Source organism: Panthera onca, chromosome B2, assembly GCF_046562875.1.
Source record: "Panthera onca isolate mPanOnc1 chromosome B2, mPanOnc1 haplotype 2, whole genome shotgun sequence".
Taxonomy (NCBI): Eukaryota; Metazoa; Chordata; class Mammalia; order Carnivora; family Felidae; genus Panthera; species Panthera onca.
In genome coordinates this window covers 117,782,261-117,804,980 of record NC_138343.1, presented here as the reverse complement: position 1 = coordinate 117,804,980, position 22,720 = coordinate 117,782,261, and the positions used below count along the sequence as shown (strand labels likewise).

Genomic DNA, 22,720 nt, shown 5'->3' with positions numbered 1-22,720 from the left:
TTCCTCAATGCCTAGTACAATGTACAGCTCACAACTGGTGAGCAGTACATTTGTACTGAATGACTGGATACAGAGAAGCACACACTTGAGAGTAGTTAATAAATCACTCAGTTATACTGCAGTATGGCTACTCAATGCCCAAGAACAAATCATTTCCGGTGCTGAAACAGCAGCTTCAGCATGTCACAGATTCTCCTTTTCACGGGACAATGAAGGAAAGGTACTGCTATCCCAAACTATAAAAGGTAAAGCATATGACTTGCTCACTATCATTCTCCATCTTGTTAAATAAGGCATATACAAACTCTTGAATGCAATGCTACGTCAAATCAACAGTCCAGAACTTGAAATACAGACTTTGTTCCATTAAACTACAGAACAAAAGAAACCATGTTTGTAGATATGAACTATTAAATAATAGCATTTAAACCATAAACTGGTTGTTTTGAGTACTTAAAACTTGGTGCAACTATAGTTAAAATTATCTTTTGCACAAATCCAAATAAGAATGATGCTAAGTGCATTCGTAACAAAAATGAGATGAAACCGGGAAACTACTCCTACTAAAAACAACAGCTAACACTTGAGCATGTAGTAACGTTAGGCTAAGCTGAAAGCACTTATAGATAATGACTCCTTTAATCCACACAACCATGGTATCGGGGAGGTACTATTAACTTACTGATTTTACAGACTAGCCAGTGAAGTAACTTGCCCAAGGTTACAGTTTAAACATACATAGTTTATGGAGCTGTAAACTGAGGGAATCCTTTCAAAAAACACTCTGGCAATAGATCAGGAGCTGTAAAAATGTTCTTCTCGCTAACATATCTGTGTCTATCACATATATTGACAAAGACTCACCACAGCTTTGTTTAAAGAAAAAGTGGAACAACTTTTCAGAGAATAAAGCATACTCACTCTAATGACAACCAAGAATAATGGTTATGAAGACTAGCACAACCAAAGAAGTTTGTTACTAATACTGACTTTTTAAAGCAAATACAATATTGTATGTTCTATACAGACAAAGACTAAAGGAAATATAAATCATTTCTAAATGATGACATAGCCATACTCAATATATTTATATTTCCCCCCCTCTGCTAGTCAAACATTTTAAATAAAAAATTACTCTCATAAAAATGTAAGGCGTACATGCAAAACTATATATAAGTATACACTAATATTCGAATATATGTGCACTTCAGCAAGTGACTTTATTAAAGACAGGCCAACAGAGGGGAAAAAGGATAGCCAGTTTTGCCCTTTGCCACAAAAAAGGCAAGTTTCCTACTTGGATAATAAAATGTGATTTCATTAGATAAGATTCTTCTACTCAGTCTGCTAGTTACATTCCCCAAGACCCAATGGAAAGGGTCACTGCCATCCATGCCAGTCCCGGTGTGGCTACTAAAAATAGTAGCATCCTACATCTAGATAAGGGTTGAGCTGTGTGATAATCAACAAGTCAGCTTAGCTTTCCTCTTCATAAAAAGAGACCAAAAATACAATCCATTACCAGAAAGAAATGAAGAAAATAAGTTAATACTGTGTGAAAAGGAACGTTACTTGGTAAACTCCAAGATCATCTTAAACTTCGCTAGTTTGAGGGAAAGGCCCAGATGCGCCATCAGTATCCAGAACTGCAAGGACACGCACTAAGCAGGGCGCCCGGGGTGTGGGTCTCCTTTCTCCCGGACGATTCCCCACCCACTCGCCCCGCCCTCCGCACCAACCCACAAGGTCATCTCCATAACATCTGTACACAAATTTCTATTGGTTACTGGCTGTCATGTAACACATTTTAACATTTTAAGGGTCTTTATATCTTTTTATGCGTTTACACTACAAATATCCCGCCGGGGAGCGTCTTTTCTCTGATTGGCTTTTGGTCCCTTTCGCCCCAAGTCCAACCCTTCGCTCGCTCTACCCACAAAGTTCAGTTCACAAGAAACGCGGACTTCAACTGGAAATGAATTCTGGGCCCCACTACAGATTTGGCGCCAGTTTAAAAGAGGTCATTTCCACACCTAGAATAAAATTCTACGTGAAACAGCGGGATAGCTCGGGTCTTTAATGTCTGCGATAAACAAGGAAAACCGCGATTTTGTGGGTTTCGTTGACCACACAAACACCGTCGGGGGGCGGAGGGGATGACTTGAAATTTGAACTGAAGGTCACAAGATCAGAAAGGGGGAAACAAAAGTGAAACTTGGGGCAGGTTCACACCCCTCGCCTCCCGCCACACCAACAGCGCCTGCACTGGAACGCTGGGTTCCAAGCAGCAGCCAGCACACCCGGTTGCGCGGGGGGCCTCGGCGCGACCCCCGAGTCCCACTGGCACCGACAAGGGACCCCGAGCGCGGCGGGCGTGAGGTCGCGCTCCCCGCGCTGGTGGCGCCGGCGGGGCGGCGAGGCCCGGCCCTCCCCGAGGCCGGGCAATGAACGGGGCCCACGCCCCCGGCCGCCCACCCGGCCCGCTCGGCAGCCCGGGCTCACCGGCTCCGGGGCGCTCCATGGCGGCGGCGCGTCGGGGCGGCGCGTCCGGGCAGGCGGCGGCGGCGGCCCGGCGCTGCGGCCCGGGGCCGAGCGCGAGGCGGAGGCGGAGGCCGGGGAGGAGCCGGGGAGTCGCGGGCGGCACGGGGGGGCGGGACTGGAGGAGGCGACGGCGGGGGGCGACGGGGGCTCGGGCCGCGGCGACCAGGCCGGCGGAGACGCCGAGCCCCCAGAGCCGCAGCGCCCGCGGGAGCCGCATGGTCAGGCCCGGCGCCCGGCAGCGGCGGAAGGGGCCGGGCGATTCGCCCGGCGGTACCCGGATTGGGGCGAGCGACGCCGGCCCCGCTCGGGGAGGGCGGAGAGGCCGCCGCGACCCGCGCCCGCGGAGATCTGGGGGCGCCTCTGTGCCTCGCGGCGCTGCGTCCCCGTCTGCGCTCCCGAGCCGGCGGCCTCTTGCGGCCTTTGGCAGCCCTCGGTTTTTTCCCGTGGCGCGGCCTTTCCTGCCCCAAGCTTTGGGATTAGGGTGAGCTTGGGACCTGCCTCCAAGCATTCCGTGGCCCGTGGCCGCCTGAGGATCCATGTGTTTAGTTTTGCAAAGAGCTTTCAAAAACAGTTCTGATTACAAAATATTTGCAAAGAACGAGATGTACAAGAACGAGACCATGTCCATCTGTATAATTAGATGTGTTATTGACTTTGCTTGAAAAAACAAAAAAGTCAAATTGTGGCAACGTCTCTAATTTTTGACAATGGCTTTATGCCTAGAAATGGAAACCGGCTAACTGATTTTTGTAGATTAAAGCATTGGTAAAATGGGAGGAAAAAGCAATTTACTTAGTTGGGGGAGGGGAGGCCTTTTGACCTTGGAGCAGAATTCTACTGTACTTTTAAGTGCAAAGAAATCTGCATTTAAGAAAAATTAGACGCACCCCTTAAATTAATGTAGCCTGTTTTGCGGATACCACTTGACTTATCTTAAATGCGTCCTAGAATGGGAATGGAAGCAAAGAAGACCTTGGTACAACCACAGTAGTTGACATAAAGATCATACACAGAAAGTAATAAAGCTCATTACTCTCATTCTAAAATTATTCTAGCAAGTTGAGTATTTGATTTGCACACTCATAACAATCATGGGCTGATTAGAGAGGCCTGACGGATTCCCCTGTCCTGAGGTTGTGCAGGTGAATAAGACATCTTTTTTTAAGGAGCTCATCACCTAATAACAGAGAAAGAAACACGAGTATCTGCAATAAGTTATACACTAAAAGCTGCAAAAACAAACAAAAAACAATCCACACTGCTATTGAAGGGGATAAGAATATGCCACCCCAAAATATGTCACTCTGACATTAAGATTTGGGACTGGGGGCAATTGAGAAACTGCAATGAAAGAACTCTGCCTTCCCCCTTTCTATGAAAAGCAGGGTAAGTGTCACTTTGTGAAGATGACATACATTTCCATTTGTAAAGATTTTCCCCTTTTCAGGAAGAGGGGGGAGTCATACCAAAAGAGAAGAGTAATTCTTACCTGCATAAGGAACCGTACTAAATAACCCTTATTTACCAAACATTTCCTGGTCACCACCTGAAGGCAGAGACAAAGTCTATATTTACAAGTGCATAGAGGTTATTCAATGTATTGTTGAATGAAACTTTTATAAGCATCAGATCTGCTTAAGCAGTCAGATTTGTGAAAAAAAAAAACACAACACACCCAAATAAGTTTCATAAAAAAGAAACAGTGTCATAAGTAATAATGTTCTTTTTTATTTAAAAAAAATTGTTTAATATTTATTTATTTTCCGGAGACAGAGTGCAAGCAAAGGAGGGGCAGAGAGAGAGGGAGACACAGAATCCAAAGCAGGCTCCAGGCTCCAAACTGTCAGCACAGAGCCTGACAGGGGCTCAAACCCACAAAGCGTGGGATCATGACCTGGGCTGAAGTCAGACGCTTAACCAACTGAGACACCCAGGCACCCCCCCTAAGTAATAATGTTCTAAAGCTTCGCCAACCTGAGGCTAAAAAAATAGCTGACATTAACATTAACATCTGACTGTTAATTGCTGCCCCTGCAGAACTCTAGCCCCTGATGAAATACCTCCAAAATACCTTTGGGGTTCTAAATGGTGTCTGACATCGCTAATGAATCTTCCAGGCTGCCGTCCTTCCCCAGCCTTTGCCTCACTGAGCCCTTCTGGTTCAGTCTCCTCTCCAGGAAGCCTTCTATCCTCACCAGACATTTGCTGATTGGTGGTTCACCTGGCCACATGGTAACAGTCCTCATGGTTACAATCTCTTGCAAATGAGAAGACTGATTCTTCCCCCCATGCATTACATTCTGCTTGGTGATGTTGAGAGAGACAGCCAGAGACAACAGATCCAAAATGGAGTCACTTATGCTAAGTCTCACATCAGTAAACCAGGTCTTGATAGATACCTCACCTAATTACAGTTTCAACTTTTCCCAGCAACGTAATCTTAAACAAGTAAATCTGGAAATTCCTGGTCAGCTATAGTGAGATAATCTACCTGTTGCCCCTTTCCAGCCCCCAAAGAAAGATAACAGTCTGCCCTTTCCTTTTCCCTGCCCCCTTTTGCCTATAAAAGTTCCACATTTTGTTCAGGTCTTCGGAGCTCCTTTTTATTTGTTAGATGGTATGCTGCCCCTATTCATGAATCATTGAATAAAGTAAATTTGATCTTTACATTTATTCGGTTGTTAACAGCGGATAGGGGGACACACAAGATTGCTTGGACCTCTGAGAGTTAGAGAATTAATTGAGGTAGCATGTTCCTGTTGTGAAAAACAAGATAGGAGGCCCCAAACAGAGTCACTTATGCTAAGCCCTCCGTCACCACACCAAGACTTATAATAGTTTCAACTGTCCTAGAAATGGAACCTTAAACCAGTCAGTCAGGAGTTGCCTGATCAGCATTAGTTAGGGAATCTGCCTGATAGACCCCCACCATCAAAAGGAAAGTAACCTTGCAATAGTCCATCTAGTTTTTGATCCTAGTATAACTTCCTTGTTTCCCCTCCCTTCTGCCTATAACAGTCTTTCATTTTGTACAGCTCCCCAGAGCTCTTTTCTGTCTGCTAGGTTGGATGCTACCAGCTTCAAATCAATTTTTGCTCAAATAATTGTTAAAAATTGAATCTGCCTCAGTTTATCTTTTAACAATTCACACACAGTCTTTTTCTCCCCTGAGGACAACGTACAGTGCCAAGATGACTGTATTGGAAAGATTCCGGTTAAGCTGCAACAACACTCCTGTGCCAGCACCCCCTCTGACCACCCCTTGGGTCCTACTAGTGAATTGACTCATTCATGCAGCCAACTCCATTCCACATGGTGAGTTCCCTCTTCAGGTCCCTCGATTCTCTTCTGTGCTGTGGTCCTGTCCCAATGCATTGTTGCTGTTTTGGTTTTTGTCCTAGAAGGTTCTTTGGTCCTCCCAATAAACTATACCTACAAATGGTTATCAAGGAAAATGAAGTCATACAGTTCAGAAAGACATAGTCAAGTATCAGTGAAAGTCAACTGGAACCCTTGGTCACCCAAGGCAACTCAGGATGACCTTTTATTTTGTTAGACAAGAAATATGTGTTTAACTATAAAATATGTATGCTTTTTTTAAAGAAAAAAAAACAGCATATTGGTTTATTTTAAGACAGAGAGAGAGAGAGCATGCACAAACAGGGAAGGGGCAGAGAGAGAGGGAGAGAGAATCCCAAGCAGGTTCTGTACTGTCAGCACAGAGCCTGACCCAGGGCTTGAACTCAAACCAACTAAGCCATCCAGGCACCCCAAAACATTTATGCTTTAATGTCTGAGTATAACATTTATTTAAGAAATCACTGTTTTGGAGCACCTGGGTGGCTCAGTCAGTTAAGCATCTGACTCTTGATTTCAGCTCAGGTCATGATCTCATGGTTGGTGGAATTGAGCCCTAAATCAGTCTCTGTGCTAAAAGCATGGAGCCGGCTTGGGATTCTTTTCTTTCCCTCTTTCTCTCTCTGCCCCTCCCCCACTTGTGTGTGCACGCGCACGCTCTCTCTCTCTCTCTAAATAAATAAACCTTAAAAAAAACTCACTGCACCCATTTAATAATAGATTTATTTCAGTAGCCAGACACAGTTAAAAGGTCTGAAAATATTAAATATTCAAATGCAATATTTTAAATTATTTTAAATACTTCTGGCTTCAAATCTCTAATTTCTAACTTATGTAAGTAACCTGTGTTGTTTTATACAATTTTTAAATTCAGAAAAACTCATGGAATAACATTCAAAATTATCTATAATACATCAAGCAGAAGTATATCTCCTTAGAAACAGACATACATACACACATGTGCACACACACATGTGCTATAGTATATACTTTATAAAAAAAAGAATGATGTGGCGTCTGGCCTTGTAACCTACTTTTTTCCTTGCAGTATGTTGTGACGAATTTCTCATATCCTTAAATATTCTTGTATACTGTAATTTCAAGGCTGAATTTTATTTTATTTATTTTGTTTCTTGCTTTTGTTTCAATGGCTGAATTTTAAATCTTTATATAAATGTGGGTCCTGGAGTATGCAATACTCATTCATCCTGACTCTCTCTGCTGCGCCAGCAGCTCTCCCTGCTTATGTGTTGTAAGGATAAGTACTGAGCTTCAAACAAGGGAGCCCAAACTTGGAAGTTTCCCTAAAGCTGCTGACATATACTTGCTCTACTGGAAAGAGGCAGAGACAAGTACTCCTGCCCACAGTGCCTCGTGTACATCTAATGCGTCATGATTATTAGATACTTCTTGGTCTTTCCATCCCTCTTAATATGTATCTACATTTAACATGTACTTGCTTCACTTACTATTGATCTATATGTAATGCATCCTAGTTCATTCATTCCCTCTTTTCTTCTATAACAAAAGAAACAATTATAACAGCTTTCTTCTATAACAGATTTGAATATTCTTCTATAACAGATCCAAAGTGCATATTACAAATCTCTGACACAATTCTCTGACTGGCTGATCTGTTGCCATATTAGCAAACCTTTCTAACCCACCTTGGATTTCAATTTAGCATCAGAAAGTCTGACCTTAACTTTTGGGTTTTATTTATTTCTCCTAGTACTGAATAGCTCCTATTCTGTTTCCAAGGTAACAATAAAAAGAGGAGGTTGTGTACCTGTCTAAATACTCCTCTTAGTTCTAAGATTTGTACTTTTGCCACCCACTTAGCTCCTTATTAAAACTCCTTTACTTGGAATGTATCTTTGTATTCACCCTTGCTCTTTTTGGCTTTTCTTGATTCCTTCAAAATTAATTAACTTATTTATTTATATTAAATTTATATGTAAATTAATTTATGTGTGTGTATACATATGTATAATGCAAGGAACTGCAGAAACGGATCTCTCTTTGGCTATGTGTTTATCGGAAGGTCTCTGCCCCATTTGGCGTATCCTTAGGGCCAGTAAGTGTCCTCATTCACCTTCCTTTTCCTTCCCTTGAGTTTTTTGTGGACAGCCCTAATATCTGAATTTCCACAGTAGGTATCCACAAAAGGCACTGCCTTCCCTTCCTGCCCATGAACCCTCACCACCTGCATTACAGGTAGAGTGACCAACTGTCCCGGTTAGCCCAGAACTGTTCAGTTTTAGCACTGAAAGTCCCATGTCCCAGGAAACCCCTCAGTCCCTAACAGAGACAATTTTCACCCTAAAACAGATCAAGAGAAATGAGATAATGTGACCAAAGGATAAAGGTTTCCATGGGCTGAGAGAGCCAAGGAAGGCTTAGCAGAGGAGGTAATATGTTTGAGTATAACATTTATTTAAGAAATCACTGAAAATGAGTGGATGAAGAAAGCTGGAGCATGGGGGTAACACATTCCAAGCTGGAAGGCAGGACTGTGCAAGTAGACACAAAAGAGGGTCTACCAGTTCGACTGGTTCAAGTGGCAGAGGACTGGGAGATAAGGCTGGAAAATTAGGTTGGGACCAGATTGTAGAAGGTCTTAAATGCCAGGATAAGCAATTGGGACTTTTATTATATAAGAATTGGGATTTGCTAAAGATCTCTGACCTTGGAAGTGACATGATAAAAGGATGGCTTTAGAAAGACACATCTTTCGGGTCTGTGCAGGATGTATTGAAGAAGGCAGAGAGTCAAAGCCCTGAGTCTAGTTAGTTCACTGGGATACTTTAGTCATCAAAGCATGAGGGACAGAAACCTAAACTAAGGTGTTGGCCCAGAAATGAAATGAGAGTGCTAGATTTAAGAGATTGCAAGACAATCAATGGCAAAACTTAGCAAACAATAATGTGGAGAAAGAGAAAATTGATTGGTTGGCGCATTAGAAGTGGTGTGAGATTGGTGTTCCCAGAGCGGTACAGAATGAAGAGGATGAGAAGTGAGAGAGAGGGACAAGTTGAGCAAGCAAGGTGCAGGAAGTGTGCACTGGGTAATGTTACCCTTCTCCTCATTCCTCGGGCATCTTGAATAAAGGCAGTAATTAAATTCACCAATTTTAGGTGTGAGTGATTTTGCTGTGAAAACCAAAGAGAAGACTGAGGAACATAGAGTATGCAAGAACTCCTGTGGTTAGCAGCTGGGAGGGTCCTATGGTTGTAAGCACCTAAGAATTTGCAGCAATGGTGCATGGGTGGTTGGACTTCTGGTGAATTTGAGCAGTTTCAGTAGCTTTTGAGGGGTGGAAGTGCCATTCAACTGGGTTCCATTTAATTTTTTTTTTAAACGTTTATTTATTTTTGAGACAGAGACAGAGCGTGAACGGGGGAGGGGCAGAGAGAGAGGGAGACACAGAATCGGAAGCAGGCTCCAGGCTCTGAGCCATCAACCCAGAGCCCGACGCGGGGCTCGAACTCACGGACCGCGAGATCGTGACCTGAGCTGAAGTCGGCCGCTTAACCGACTGAGCCACCCAGGCGCCCCAACTGGGTTCCATTTAAATGTCCGCGGAACTCAGTCAGTAGAACATGCAATTCTTGATCTCAGGGTTGTGAGTTCGGGCCCCACGTTGGGTATAGAGATTACTTAAAAATAGGATATTTAAAAAAAATGCCTATGGAAATGAATTAGTAGAGAGGTAAAGGAGAAAAACTGGTGGAGTAATATTGGGGGTATAACGTCAGAACATGATGAAGGTGTTGATCTTAGGTAAGAAGAGTAGGAGGGATTAGTAGGATAGATGAATTCTGTTACATTTTTGGATGGGGCTGTTTAAGGGAGCTACTCTCTAAAGATGTCAGTTTTCTTGATGGAAATAGGTGGCGGACTTATTTGCTGGAAGGAGAAGACACTGAAGGAAGAACCCTGGTGATTTAGAAGTTTTATAGATGTACAAGCGTTCATTGAAACTATGGGTTTGTTTGAGAACATCCAGGGAGAGTGGATGGAACACTTTCATCATCTTTGTGATTATAATCTGAATTTTTTTTTTAATATATTTCATCAGCGTCTTGAATTATTACATACTTACTACATTTCTTCCTTTCTGGGTAAAAATAAGACAATCACTAAGAATATATTCATCAAGAACATGATCCTTTTTCTTCAAACAAAAGGGGATCATTTACTTATTATGAGGAATATGCTAGTTTGTATCATTATTTAGAGATAATAATGTTCTTATATTGTTGGTCTTGAGATGATCTCTTTTTATGCACTAAAGCAGTTAGTGCTTCTGACCACATTTGGTCACATGCCAAATTGAGAGATTAGGCTTAACAGCTCTAATTAGGCTTCCTGAATTTGATTAGTGCTGGGGATTTGTTTCTCAGTTGATAGTTTATCCTATACGATTTAGCTCAAAACCACATGCTTTCTTAGCTATTTTTTGTATCATATACATCATGTAAACTATCTACTTTCCAATAGACCATTGTGCATCAACGATTTGTTATTGTTACTTTCTGGTAAGATTTGCTGAATACTGAAACAAGCTGTGTCAAATTTCACTTTGTGAGTCACAAGGGCTTTTTTTGTTTTTTGTTTTTATATTAAATATAATTTAGTGTCAAATTGGTTTCCATACAACACCCAGTGCTCATCCCAACAGGTGCCCTCCTACCAGGGCTGTTTTTTACTATTTGTTGGTTTCATTGTCCTCTTAATGTGCTAGAAAGTGTTGGTGTAGTTTATATTTAAATTTCTCATTGTCCATTTTAACTGTGTGTTACAATTCTTTTTCGGGGAAATAGTAACAGACTAGATTAATGGGATATTAATGAAAGATTTCACACCTTTCCAAATTTAGTAACCTCATTGCTTGCTTGGCATAAGTATTCCCCATTTTTTAGTTGTGAAATTGATATTTAAAACAACATTGCACAAGATGACACTGGCAAGACTAATCTTATTTGCCCATCAGAATATAATTGACGATTATATTATGTGGTTTTCTTTGAATCATGTATGCATTAGATGATTTAACGAGAGGGAGAAAAATAGAAAAAGTTCAAAAGTCCTAGAAAGAAATAGAATCAGAGATGGAGGAAACTTGAATCTATTCTCCTTTACTATGTAAAAGATTTCCTTAGTGATAGTCATCTATATGAATATATTCACTACCTAACCGCTCTTTGCTTAAATATTGAGTGTTTTCAAATCAAAAAATACCTTTTCATTTCTGTTGGCCTGGCTATGTAATAAAAGAAACACATGGGGCGCCTGGGTGGCTCAGTCCGTTGAGCGTCTGGCTTCGGCTCAGGTCATGATCTCACAGTTTATGAGTTCAAGCCCTGCGTCGGGCTCTGTGCTGACAGCTCAGAGCCTGGAGCCTGTTTCAGATTCTGTGTCTCCCTCTCTCTCTGCTCCTCCCCCACTTGTGATCTGTCTCTCTCTCTCAAAAATAAATAAACATTAAAAAAAATTTTTTTAAAGAAAGAAAGACAAAATAATTATAATCAGCAAAAATGCAAAACTCCCCTCATCACAAGGTGTCAATACCCAAGGTCTTCTGACACTTTCAATCTTTATCACATTGTGGTAACACAATACATTTTCTAGACACAATTTCTACATGTAACTAAACAATATATAATAGTTTATGCCACCTTTTCCTCTAATATATTTTCCAAAATCTATTTCAAATAGGTATTTTTTATATGTAGCCTAATTTGCACTATATTATGATGCTTTGTTGTATTCTGCCATCATTTATTTGACTAGTCCCTAAATCTTGATCATTTTGACAATGTTGGCTTCTAGTAGAATGCACTTACAAATATCCTTGCAGTTTTTTATTCCCCTTTCATTTGTATTATTTTCTCGATGCATACATCAAAAATAAATTTACCAAGAAAAACTTGTTTGATTTTTATGACTTTTCTTAGTAGTATATCACATTGTTCTACAGGGTTTTAAAAACAAAGTGTAACCCCAAAAGCCCTCACTATATTGGGTTTACTCTTCACTTGTACTTCCTAAGTGTTTACATTGCACTTCTTTTCCATCCCAGCCCCCACCCCACCTCTTGGTTAAAGTAAATTCTACTCCCAAATGGGGCTTAAACTCAAAACCCTCTGAGATGAAGAGTCACATGCTCCAGCCAGCCAGGTGCTTCTACAGTTGCACCTCAGAAATCATCAGCAATGCTGAAATTTTTCTAATAGTCAAAAATTTATCAAGTGCCTAATATTTTGCCAAAAAATCACTGGGTCTCATACATAGGCATCATGGTCCATAGGTGGCATAGTGGAATGGTTTAAGAGCTTGGACTTTGAAAGCCAGATTGCTACCTGTGATGAGCATTTGAGGCAGTCCTCTCATACAGTTAAGATTACCTACCAAATTAAGGACAAGTTCAGTATGCATTCAAGGCCCACCACCATTCACTTCTACACACTCTTTTTTCAGTGCAATATTTGGGACATGCTTGTAGTAAAAAATTATTCATTGGTTACTTGAAATTCAAGTTTAACTGGCCATCTTCTATTTTTATTTGGTAGATCTGGCAACCCCACACACTGGTAGCTTGAATATGGCTTCAAACCCACATATGGATTTGCTTAAGGTTACAACGTCTCAGGGAATTTTTTCCCCATTCTACCAGGGCAAAGGTTGAGACAGATAATTTTGCAAGATCTTCTTCTTTAAGGTAGAGGTATTCCTTTTAAAAAAAAATTTTAATGTTTACTAATTTTGAGAGAGAGAGAGAGAGGAGCGGGGCAGAGAGAGAGAGAGAGAGAGAGAGAATCCCAAGCAGGCTTGACACCCAGCACAGAGTCCCATGTTGGGCTCAGTCCCACAGCTGCAATGTCAGGACCTGAGCCAAAATCAAGAGTTGACCACTCAACTGACTGAGTTACTCAGGTGTCCCAGATAGTTGTATTTCTTACTCATTCTTACTTAACACTGGTAGTGTTGTTTGTTAGAATCTCAGATCTGTGCAATGATTTTGCATAGCTCCTTGACAGTATCTGCTGTCCTCTGCATACCATGTGATTTGCAAAATGTACACTCATAAGTCCCTTAGGTTGATCATTAGGGTGAAAATCAGCTTTACAGATCACATACCTTTCAGGACTCTTTTCCTTCTTCTTTTGTTTGTTTGTTTGTTTGTTTTTTTCCTTAGATCCCTGACTGTTTTATGAATTCCATGAAACATTTACAAATATTTTTACATAGTTTATCCAGTATTTCTAGTTGTTTTTGGCAGCAGGGATCAAGGAGAAGGTGTTCTGAGGAGAGAGTCGTTCAGAGTGTCTCAAATGATATTCTATCAGAACCCGATATCCTTCAATCCTGTGTTCTTGTTAACTCTGAAATCTGGTATTCTCAGTGTCTCTTTCAAGTTTTAATATTCTTTACCAGTCAATCGGTCTAGTCCAGAGTATTTAGTATCATTTGGCTTTACTTTCACACGCTGTATAGCCTGGTGATCTGTCCAATGACAGACTATGGGAGCTTTCTCTGAGTTACATCTAATGACTTGAGCCACTACCGTGTTTATCTCCTACCGGTGCACTTTCTCTAAGTTGGAACCCATTTCCCTATGCCCTAATAGCTCAAGTGGTATAGAATAAAAGCCAATCTAATGCTGCCACCACCAGTCCCCCAACTTATCTTCTGATTCAGTCCAAAGGAATACCGTTCTTACTGGTGTTTCTGGAACCATACCTGAGACCCTCATGGAATTAGCCTTAGATTAGTTTTCTACTGGCCATTAGAAAGACCAAATTTCAGAGTGAGGTTAGATTCCCCTGGGCACCCCTGCCCAGTGCCTTCCTGGGTGAGTGACCAGTGGCTTCTTTCCCCTATTGGTCCTGATGTCAGAGTTTTAGCTTGTTTTTATTCTAGGTCCACCCAGCCCTGTACATTCTTGGTATCAATGGTGTACTAGAGCTGGTTCAAACCAGATTGCAAGAGCCAGTGAAACTTCTAGAACTGAGACCTGGTGAATAAGACCAGCTGTGATTAAAAATTAAATTATGGAGTGGTGTCTAGGGGGTTCAGTCAGTTAAAAGTCCGACTCTTGATTTTGGCTCAGGTCATGATCTCACAGTTGTGAGGCTGAGCCCCACATCGGGTTCTGTGCTGAATGTGAAGCATACTTGGGATCGTCTGTCTGCCTCTTTCTCTGCCCCTTTGCTGCTCATGCTCACTCTCTTTCTCTCAAAATAAATAAATAAATATTTTAAAAATTAAATTATAGAAACTTATAATTAAATTACATTAAAAATGATGGTAAATACAAAGTTCTTAGGAGAAAACATAGGAATCAATCTTTTTGTCTTGAGTTAGCAATTCTTTCTTTTTTTAAAAAAAAAAGTTTTAATGTTTATTCACTTTTGAGAGACAGAGAGACAGAGCACGAGAAGGGGAGGGGCGGGGGGGGGGGGGGGGGCACAATCCAAAGCAGGCTCCAGGCTCTAAGCACTCAGCACAGAGCCCGATGCAGGGCTCTAACCCACGAACCATGAGATCATGACCTGAGCCAAAGTCGGATGCTCAACCGACTGAGCCACCCAGGCGCCCCAGCAATTGTTTCTTAAATATGATACCAGAAGCACAAATGACAACAATTAAAAAGTAGTTAAACTGGACTGCATCAAAATTTAAAAGTTTCATGCTTCAAAGGACACTACTAAGAAAGTGAAAGTACAGTCCATCCAATGGGACAAAATATTTGCAAATCATATATCTGGTTAGAGATTTCTATGTAGAATACATTTTTTTAAACTCCTTTAACTCAATAATACTTTTTAAAAAAATAACCAAATTAAAAGACTCATTAACGATTTGAATATTTTACCAAAGATGTCCAAATGGCCAAAAAGCACATGAAAACATCCTCGACATCATTAGCCATTAAGGAAATGCAAATCAAAATCACAATGAAGTACTTCATACCCACTAGGATGGCTCTAATCAAAAAGACAATAACAAATATTGGTGTGGACGGGAAGAAATTAGGAATGTCCAGAATAGGCATGTCCATGGAAACAGAAAGTAGATTTGTGGTTTCCCAGGGCTGGAGGGGAGGGGGAGATGACTGGAATAGTCACAGGTGTAACTGAGCCCAAGGACACGCAGCAAAGCCAATCACTGAGACATTGAGTATGAAGCAAGAGAAAGGGTTATTCAAGCGGCAGCCAAATGAGACAGAAAGGTGGCTCAAATCTGTCTCATCCAACTGAGATTAGAATAAGCTTTTATAATCATAGGGGTTGGGTTGAGATTATATACATATTGAAGAAAAGGGCAGGAAAATGTATAACTGTTGATGAGGAAAGACAGAGCATGTGCATTGAACAAACATATATGTAACACACATCCCGTGTTCATTTTAGGGTGGAGACTTAACATTAAAGTAAGGCAAATTTTCGCATCTGACAGCAGGAGGTCATGTGCAGGACAAGGGGAGGGGCTGTGGGCGTGCTCTGAGAGCTGGTACAAACTGGATGGGGTCTTGAGCTCATTATCTCAGGTAAGGAATGCTTGTTCATGGGCCAGAACCCTATCACTGACCTTCATTTGTGTCAGTCCAGGCCACTGTGGAGATGGCTAGTGGTCTGTTTAGCAGGGTCTGAAAAGAAACAATAGCTGATTAGGGAGACACAGGTCTTTGAAAAACAAGCTTTAAATTTCCCATTGGTCTTAATTTCATTAATCCCATGGGACGCAGTGTCCCAGAGTTTCTTTTTGAAATGTTGAAAATGTTCTAAAATTAGATTGTGGTGATGGTTGCACAACTCTAACTATACAAAGAAACCATTGAACTGTGCACCTTAAATGGATGAATTGTATGGTATGTGAATTATATGTCAGTAAGCTGTTGAAAAAAAAAAAAAAAAAAAAAAACCAGGATAACAAGTAATCAAAGCATACCACTTTCTGATTATTTTACGTTTTACTATTACCTGTGCTCTTGAAGTTATTTACTAAGAGATGGTGCCCAAGTAGCCCCAGAACACAGGATCAAATTGTATATGATGTTAAACCAGCAAAAAACTGTTTATCTCAACTAATATCTTGTTTATTTCTTCCTATCAGACAGACAGATGGCAGGGAGTGATAATACGCTCTACTAATCCCTTAGGAAGACTCATTTGCTTGAGATTTAGACACAAACAGTAATGATCCACTCGATTATAACAAATACAATGTTGCCGCAAAGGGCTTCATGACAAAATTATTAGAATATGTGCGCAATGGATCTACTCAGTCATCCTGTGGCACTTCATCAACGGATTTTGTTGAGCATTATAGAAACTGCAAAAATGAATTAGGTCCTGTTTCTGTATGCAGTCAAAGCTCAGTCAAGGAAGCAAAAACTGGGGCGCCTGGTGGCTCAGTCGGTTAAGCGTACAGCTTCGTCTCAGGTCATGATCTCGGGGTTTGTGGGTTTGAACCCCGTGTCAGGCTCTGCTGACAGCTCAGCCTGGAGCCTGCTTTGGATTCTGTGCGTGTCTCTCTCTGCCACTCTCCTGCACATGCTCTGTCTCTGTGTGTCTCTCAAAAATAAATAAACGTTAAAAAAAATTTTTTTTAAAAAGAAGAAAGTAGAAACCAATGTAAATATTTAACACTAAAGGCATTTAATACGGAGAAACAGGTACTTTAAACTTTCGAAAGGGCTTAATGAGTGAAAGTTAGGCAGCTGCCCCCAGCTGCCAGATTTACTAAAACTGAATCTGAAACTTCTTGCTTTCATGCACAAATCAGAAAAATGCAAGAGATGGCAATCAGTGATCGTGGTTGCCTTGCAGCCCTGGGCTGAAAAGCAGGAAGGGAAATGCAGAGGCCCCCTTAGGCAAACAGCCTTGAGCAATGGAAATGTAGAAAGGGCCCACAGCAAACCCCAGGCGGAATACACCTTAAAATATCTATAGACACTACCTGACCAAAGGGCTGCTTACAACCAGGCACAGTTACCAAAAAAAGGAGATTCCATACCTGGCCTTACCTCCTCATCTTCCTGCTTTAAAAACAGCACCCTCCCTAAACTGTCTGGTAGTGCATAGCCTCTCCTCTGCAGTCCTGCCCGAGGCGCCCTTGCAGTGTATTCGGTAAACTTCTACTTCCTTTGATCTGCCTCAGGTGAATTCTTTCACCTCCTGTGCATCCAGCTTCCGCGCAATCGTCCCCCCACATTTGGGGGCCCCCAATCCAATTGAGAGACACCCCATTTAGACACCACAGGAAGTGCCTGCAAAAAGTCCTATCTTAGGCTCACATTTCCACCACCACTGCAGGAGAAAGAGGAATGGCTTCTACTTCTCTTCTGCCTTATAACTTATAACCCTTCACGCCTTGTAACTCACGCATGTGTACATCTCATTGGCCCAATCTAAACTGTCCTGGGAACCCTTCCGGCAAGGGGCTGTGGGAAATGTAGTCCTCATTCATCCAGCTCCTCTGTTGAAAGGGAGAGTATAAAGGGAATGGAAATGGTACTAAGTACCAACAAATAATATTGGATTCATTACCCTCCACGGTAGTCAGGTAATTTTCTGAGACTGTACACAGGATGAGACAGGAATTGTTTCTTAGCAGTAGGGGATGCAAGTTATAGAAATTTAACCTTTCCAGCCGGTAACTTGACAGGCCTTGAGCCATTGGATTCCTAAGCAGTTGACCAAATTGGCAAGCCCTGAACTTCTTGGGAGCTTTTCTTCTTATGCCTTAAGAACATGCCTTAAAAAAATCATAAAGCGAGGGTGCCAGGGTGGCCCATTTGGTTAAGTGTCTGACTCTTGATTTCTGCTCAGGTCATGATCTCTTGGTTTGGTCTATGAGTTTGAGCCCCTGTGTCAGGCTCCATGCTGACAACATGGAACCTGCATGGATTCTCTCTCTCTCTCTCTCTCTCTCTCTCCCTCTGCTCCCCACCCTGCCCTCTCTCTCCCTCTCTCTCAAAAATAAACAAACTTAAAAGAATCATAAAGCGTACTTGCAATCCTCATTTGTTCCAATCTTTACGTCACTAATGTGAAGGGCCAGTATAAAGTCCTATGTGATGGCAGGCTATCAGATTTCCTGGGGATTACATTATGACAGAAAGCTGGAGATCTGATACAGCCCAGGGACAGGACTCGAGTACTGCTACTCTTCTGGGTAAAAGTGAGCTGTTTCTGGTGGTCTTTACTTATTTGTATAGAAGAGGAGTCAGAAAACTAGAGCTTATAGACTGGTCATTTGTTTAAGCAAAGTTTCATGGGATCACAGTCCTGCCCAAATTTCCATATCATCTATGGCTGCTTTCATGTTACCAAAGCAAACTGGGTAATGACCTTGCTGAGCAGCCAAAATATTGCCCTCAGACGCAAGAGAAATAGAAACAAAACAAAGTGTCAGGTTTACTTTTAGAACAAAACCATGGGCCCCTTTATGAAAAGGAATCACGAAAGTATATTTATAGGGGCACCTGGCTGGCTCAGTCGGAAGAGTGTGTGACTCTTGATCTCAGGGCTGTGAGTTCGAGCCCCACATTGGTGGTAGAGATTACTTAGAAATAAATAAAATCTTTAAAATAAATAAATAGGTAGATGGATAGATAGATGTGTATTTACAATAGTTAAAACCAATTTTTTTTCCTGAGAATTGAAATAATCAATATGTATTTAAATGAGCTTTCCCCCTCAGTCTGCACATTCTAGTATAAAACAGCCAGAGCTGTGCTGCTCTCTTAACCTCTGATTGGGGGAAAAAAAAAAAAAAAAAAAGCCTGTTTAGAAAAAATCTATGTATATTCTTTACACCATTGGGCAAAGTAATTTGCAATATTTGATCGACAATTCATTATTACTTCTAATGAGGTACACTAAAGAAAAATCTTTGTTCTGAAAAACCTCCAAGGCAAATTTCAGCACAAGTCAGGACCCTCAGAATTCACTGAGGGGTTACTGCTGAAGGGTCACATTGACCTAAATGAAGAGAAACTGGCCTAGGTATGGACCCTGAGGTCTGTGTTTATCAAGTAAACGATCTCTCTGAGTTCAAAATCTGGTGGTGGATTGGGAAAAGACAATGTCCAATGTTGAGTCTCTGACCTTTGAACTTGTACTGCCACTCACAGTTTTTCTTATATTTTGAATTCTCATTTCCTTATAATAATTTGCAATTTATATAATGCTTCATAGGCTTAGTGTTTCAAAAAACATCTCATATGATTTCCATATCTACCACATCATAGATAAGAAAATTGCTGCTCACAGAGACTCTGTAAATTATCCAGCTTCACAGAGACAAAGGCGAAAGAGAGCAAATATTCACCAAGCATCCGTTATATTGTAGGCAACATCTTTTTTTTTTTTTTTTTTTTTTGAGAAAGAGAGAGTGAGCGGGGAAAAGAGAGAGAAAATTTTTTTGCAAATTTATTTTTCTTTGAGAGAGAGAGAGAAAACATGAGCAGGGGAGAGGCAGAGAGTGAGGGGGACAGAGAATCCAAAGCACGCTCTGTCCTGACAGCAGAGAGCCTGCTGTAGGGCTCAAACTCGTGAAGTGTGAGAGCATGACTTGAGCCGAAGTTGGATGCTTAACCAACTGAGCCACCCAGGCGCCCCGAGAAAGAGTGAATCTTAAGCGGGCTCCATGCTCAGTGCAGAGCCTCACGTGGAGCCCAATTTCAGGACCCTGGGATCATGACCTAAGCCAAAATCAAGAGTGGGATGTTCAACCAACTGAGCCATCTAGGCACCCCTGTGGGCAGCATCCTAAGCCGGAACTCACATTTGTTTTTTTTTTTAATGTCTTTTCATTTTTGAAAGACAGAGACAGAGCACAAGCAGGGGTGGGACAGAGAGAGAAGGAGACACAGAATCCGAAGCAGGCTCCAGGCTCTGAGCTGTCAGCACAGAGCCCGACATGGGGCTCAAACTCACGGAACTGTGAGATCATGACCTGAGCCGAAGTCGGACACTTAGCTGACTGATCCACTCAGGCGCCCCTCACATTTGATTTTTAGACTCCAAATCTAATATTCTTACTACCACAGTTTAATGATCCCCATCATTATGAGTACCAGGAATGCCAGAAGTGGTGATAACATTTCAACACATAAAAATATACCAAGCACTGCCCCCAAACTGAGAAATAAGGTGACCAAGAAAAGGGAGACACAACTGTAAAACTTCATGGCAAATGCTATTGATGAAGTTATTGAATGAATGGCCTCGAAAATATGCTTACGTTACAGCATGAAGAATTAGGCTGAAGAATAGGAAGTAATTTTTAAGAGTTTGGTTGTGACATTCTGAAATATTTAACTGCAAGAAGTTATAAAGTGTCTCTGGATAATAATTATTATTATTAAAGAGCAAGTTTATCTTTTGGGAATGATCCAAACACAGTCCTGCTTAAAGTCAGCAGCTGTATGAAATGTTGCCCTTCTAGACCTATTATTTTTATGATACTGTCTCCAGTTAACAGGATGTCTCCCCCGCCCCTGACTTTAACGTCCTATAAATCTGTTGCGAAATAGCTGTAATATCAGATATGGAACTGCTTCTTGAAGGATGTGTCTTTGGGCTCTGTGCAAATGTGCAGCAGGCGTAAGTATGCCTTTCTGTAGCTCTTTGCTGAGGCCACAGGCTATCAGATTCACAAGTTATTTACTTACTAATTTATCTGATAAACACTTAAATTTTTTAAATGTTTATTTATTTATTTTTGAGAGAGAGAGAGAGCAGGCTCCATGCAGAGCCCGATGTGGAACTCAATCCCACGACCATGAGCTCATAACCTGAGCTGAAGTCAAGAGTCGTTCACTTAACCGACTGAGCCACTCAGGCGCCCCATGATAAACATTTATTATGCGCACCCTGTGAACTAGACTTGTAAAGACTATAAAATAGCTTAGTAAAACGTTTTCCTCTCTGGTAGTTTTTGAGTGACTTAGTCAAAACCTATGCTAGTGGCATATGTGAATTATTACCTTCATTAGAAAGGTGGGGGGGGGGGGTGCCTGGGTGGCTTAGTCAGTTAAGTATCCAACTTCAGCTCAGGACATGATCTCACGTCTCATGGATTGGAGCCCCGCATTGGGCTCTATGCTGTCAGCATAGAACCTGCTTCGGATTCTCTGTCTCCCTCTCTCTCTCTGCCCCTCCCCTGTTCATACTCTACCTCTCCCTCTCTCTCTCTCTCTCTCTCTCTCTCTCTCTCTCTCTTTCAGAATAAATAAATAAACACTAAAAAAAGAAAAAAAGAAAAAAAGAAAGGCCAGTTAATACACAAAAGAAACAAAACAAGCATCCTTTTGCTATCTAGGACAGAGGTCAGCAAACTTTTCCTGTAAACAGTTATACTGTAAATATTTTAGGCTTTGCAGGTCCATATAGTCTTTGTTGAAGCTACTTAATGTCCCATCATAGTGCAAAAGTGGCCATAGATCACATGTAAATGAATAGATGTGACTGTGTTCCTACAAACATATTTATGGACACTGAAATTTGACTTTCATATGATTTCCACATGTCACAAAGCATTATTCTTTTGATTTGTTAAAAAGCATTTAAAATGGGGACGCCTGGGTGGCTCAGTCAGTTAAGTGACCGACTCTTGGTTTCTGCTCAGGTCATGATCTTGCAGTTCGTGGGTTCAAGCCCCGAGCTGGGCTCCGAGCTGCCAGTATGGAACCTGCTTGGGATTCTCTCTCTTCTTTTTTCTCTGTCCCTTCACCACCCTCTCTCTTGAAAATAAATAAACTTAAAAAAAAAAAAAAAGCATTTAAAATGTAAAAGCCATTCCAAGCTTGGTCATACAAAACAGGCCATGGACCATAACTTGTCAATCCCTGATTCATGAAATTGCTGTCTATGAAAGAAAACACAGTAGTAGATAAACATGAAGGATGCAGGCAATATAATAAAATATTAAAATACATATATAAAACTAAATGATAAATATTTAAAATATTTTCATACCAAGAGTTGGAAAGAGGGTAAAGGGTTATGTGGGTTCTGTATTTAGATGCAGCAGACTCGGGGCGCCTGGGTGGCTCAGTCGCTTAAGCGCCCGACTTCGGCTCAGGTCATGATCTCACGGTCTGTGAGTTCGAGCCCCGCGTCAGGCTCTGTGGTGACAGCTCAGAGCCTGGAGCCTGCTTCAGATTCTGTGTCTCCCTCTCTCTCTGACCCTCCCCCATTCATTCTCTGTCTCTCTCCGTCTCAAAAATAAACACTAAAAAAAAAAAAAAAATTAAAAAAAAAAAAGAAAAGAAAATAGATGCAGCAGACTTAACTTTCTTTCCTTAAATGAGTAATTTTAGCAACTGGTAGAGAAGCGATTCAAATAACTGCATACTAAAAGATGAAAAATAAAGACTTAATACCTTCAGATTTGTTGTAGTTCTTAGCCTTGTGTTGTTGGAAGTTGGAATTATTTCCCATACAATTCTCTTATATTTTTGTTTTTGTTTTTGGAATAACTGACCTATGTATTGATCAGGGTTCTCCTGAGAGACAGAACCCAATGGGAGCATATGCATATGATTTCTTTCTTTCTTTTTTTTTAATGAAGGTCTATGGCCAGGCCTGAGATCTTGCGTTTCTTTTGTTCTTTTTTTTTTTTTTTTTTGTATGGTAGTTTCCATGCCTAACATGTGGCTTGAACTTACGACCCTGAGATCAAGAGTCACATGCTCTACTGACTGAACCAGCCAGGTGCATTTTTAAAAAAATTTTTTTCAATGTTTATTATTTTTGAGAGAGAGAGAGAGAGAAACAGAGCACGAGGAAGAGAGGGGCAGAGA

The 22,720-nt window shown here is 41.4% G+C and overlaps 1 protein-coding gene across 5 annotated transcripts in view; it reads right to left on the bottom strand.

The window, feature by feature from the left end:
- The window catches only part of AKAP7 (A-kinase anchoring protein 7), a 151,949-nt gene extending 149,024 nt beyond the window's left edge, over positions 1-2,925 (bottom strand). Inside the window, exon 1 of one of the 5 annotated variants that reach the window (XM_060616671.3) lies at positions 2,503-2,925. In XM_060616671.3, coding sequence (XP_060472654.3) covers positions 2,503-2,758 — 256 coding nt within the window. In that variant the 5' untranslated portion in view covers positions 2,759-2,925. Of the gene's footprint in view, positions 1-1,572; positions 1,598-2,502 lie in introns of those variants that run through there. The other 4 variants (XM_060616675.3, XM_060616669.3, XM_060616674.3 and 1 more) reach the window with 4 other exon arrangements.
- Positions 2,926-22,720: the final 19,795 nt, after the last annotated feature.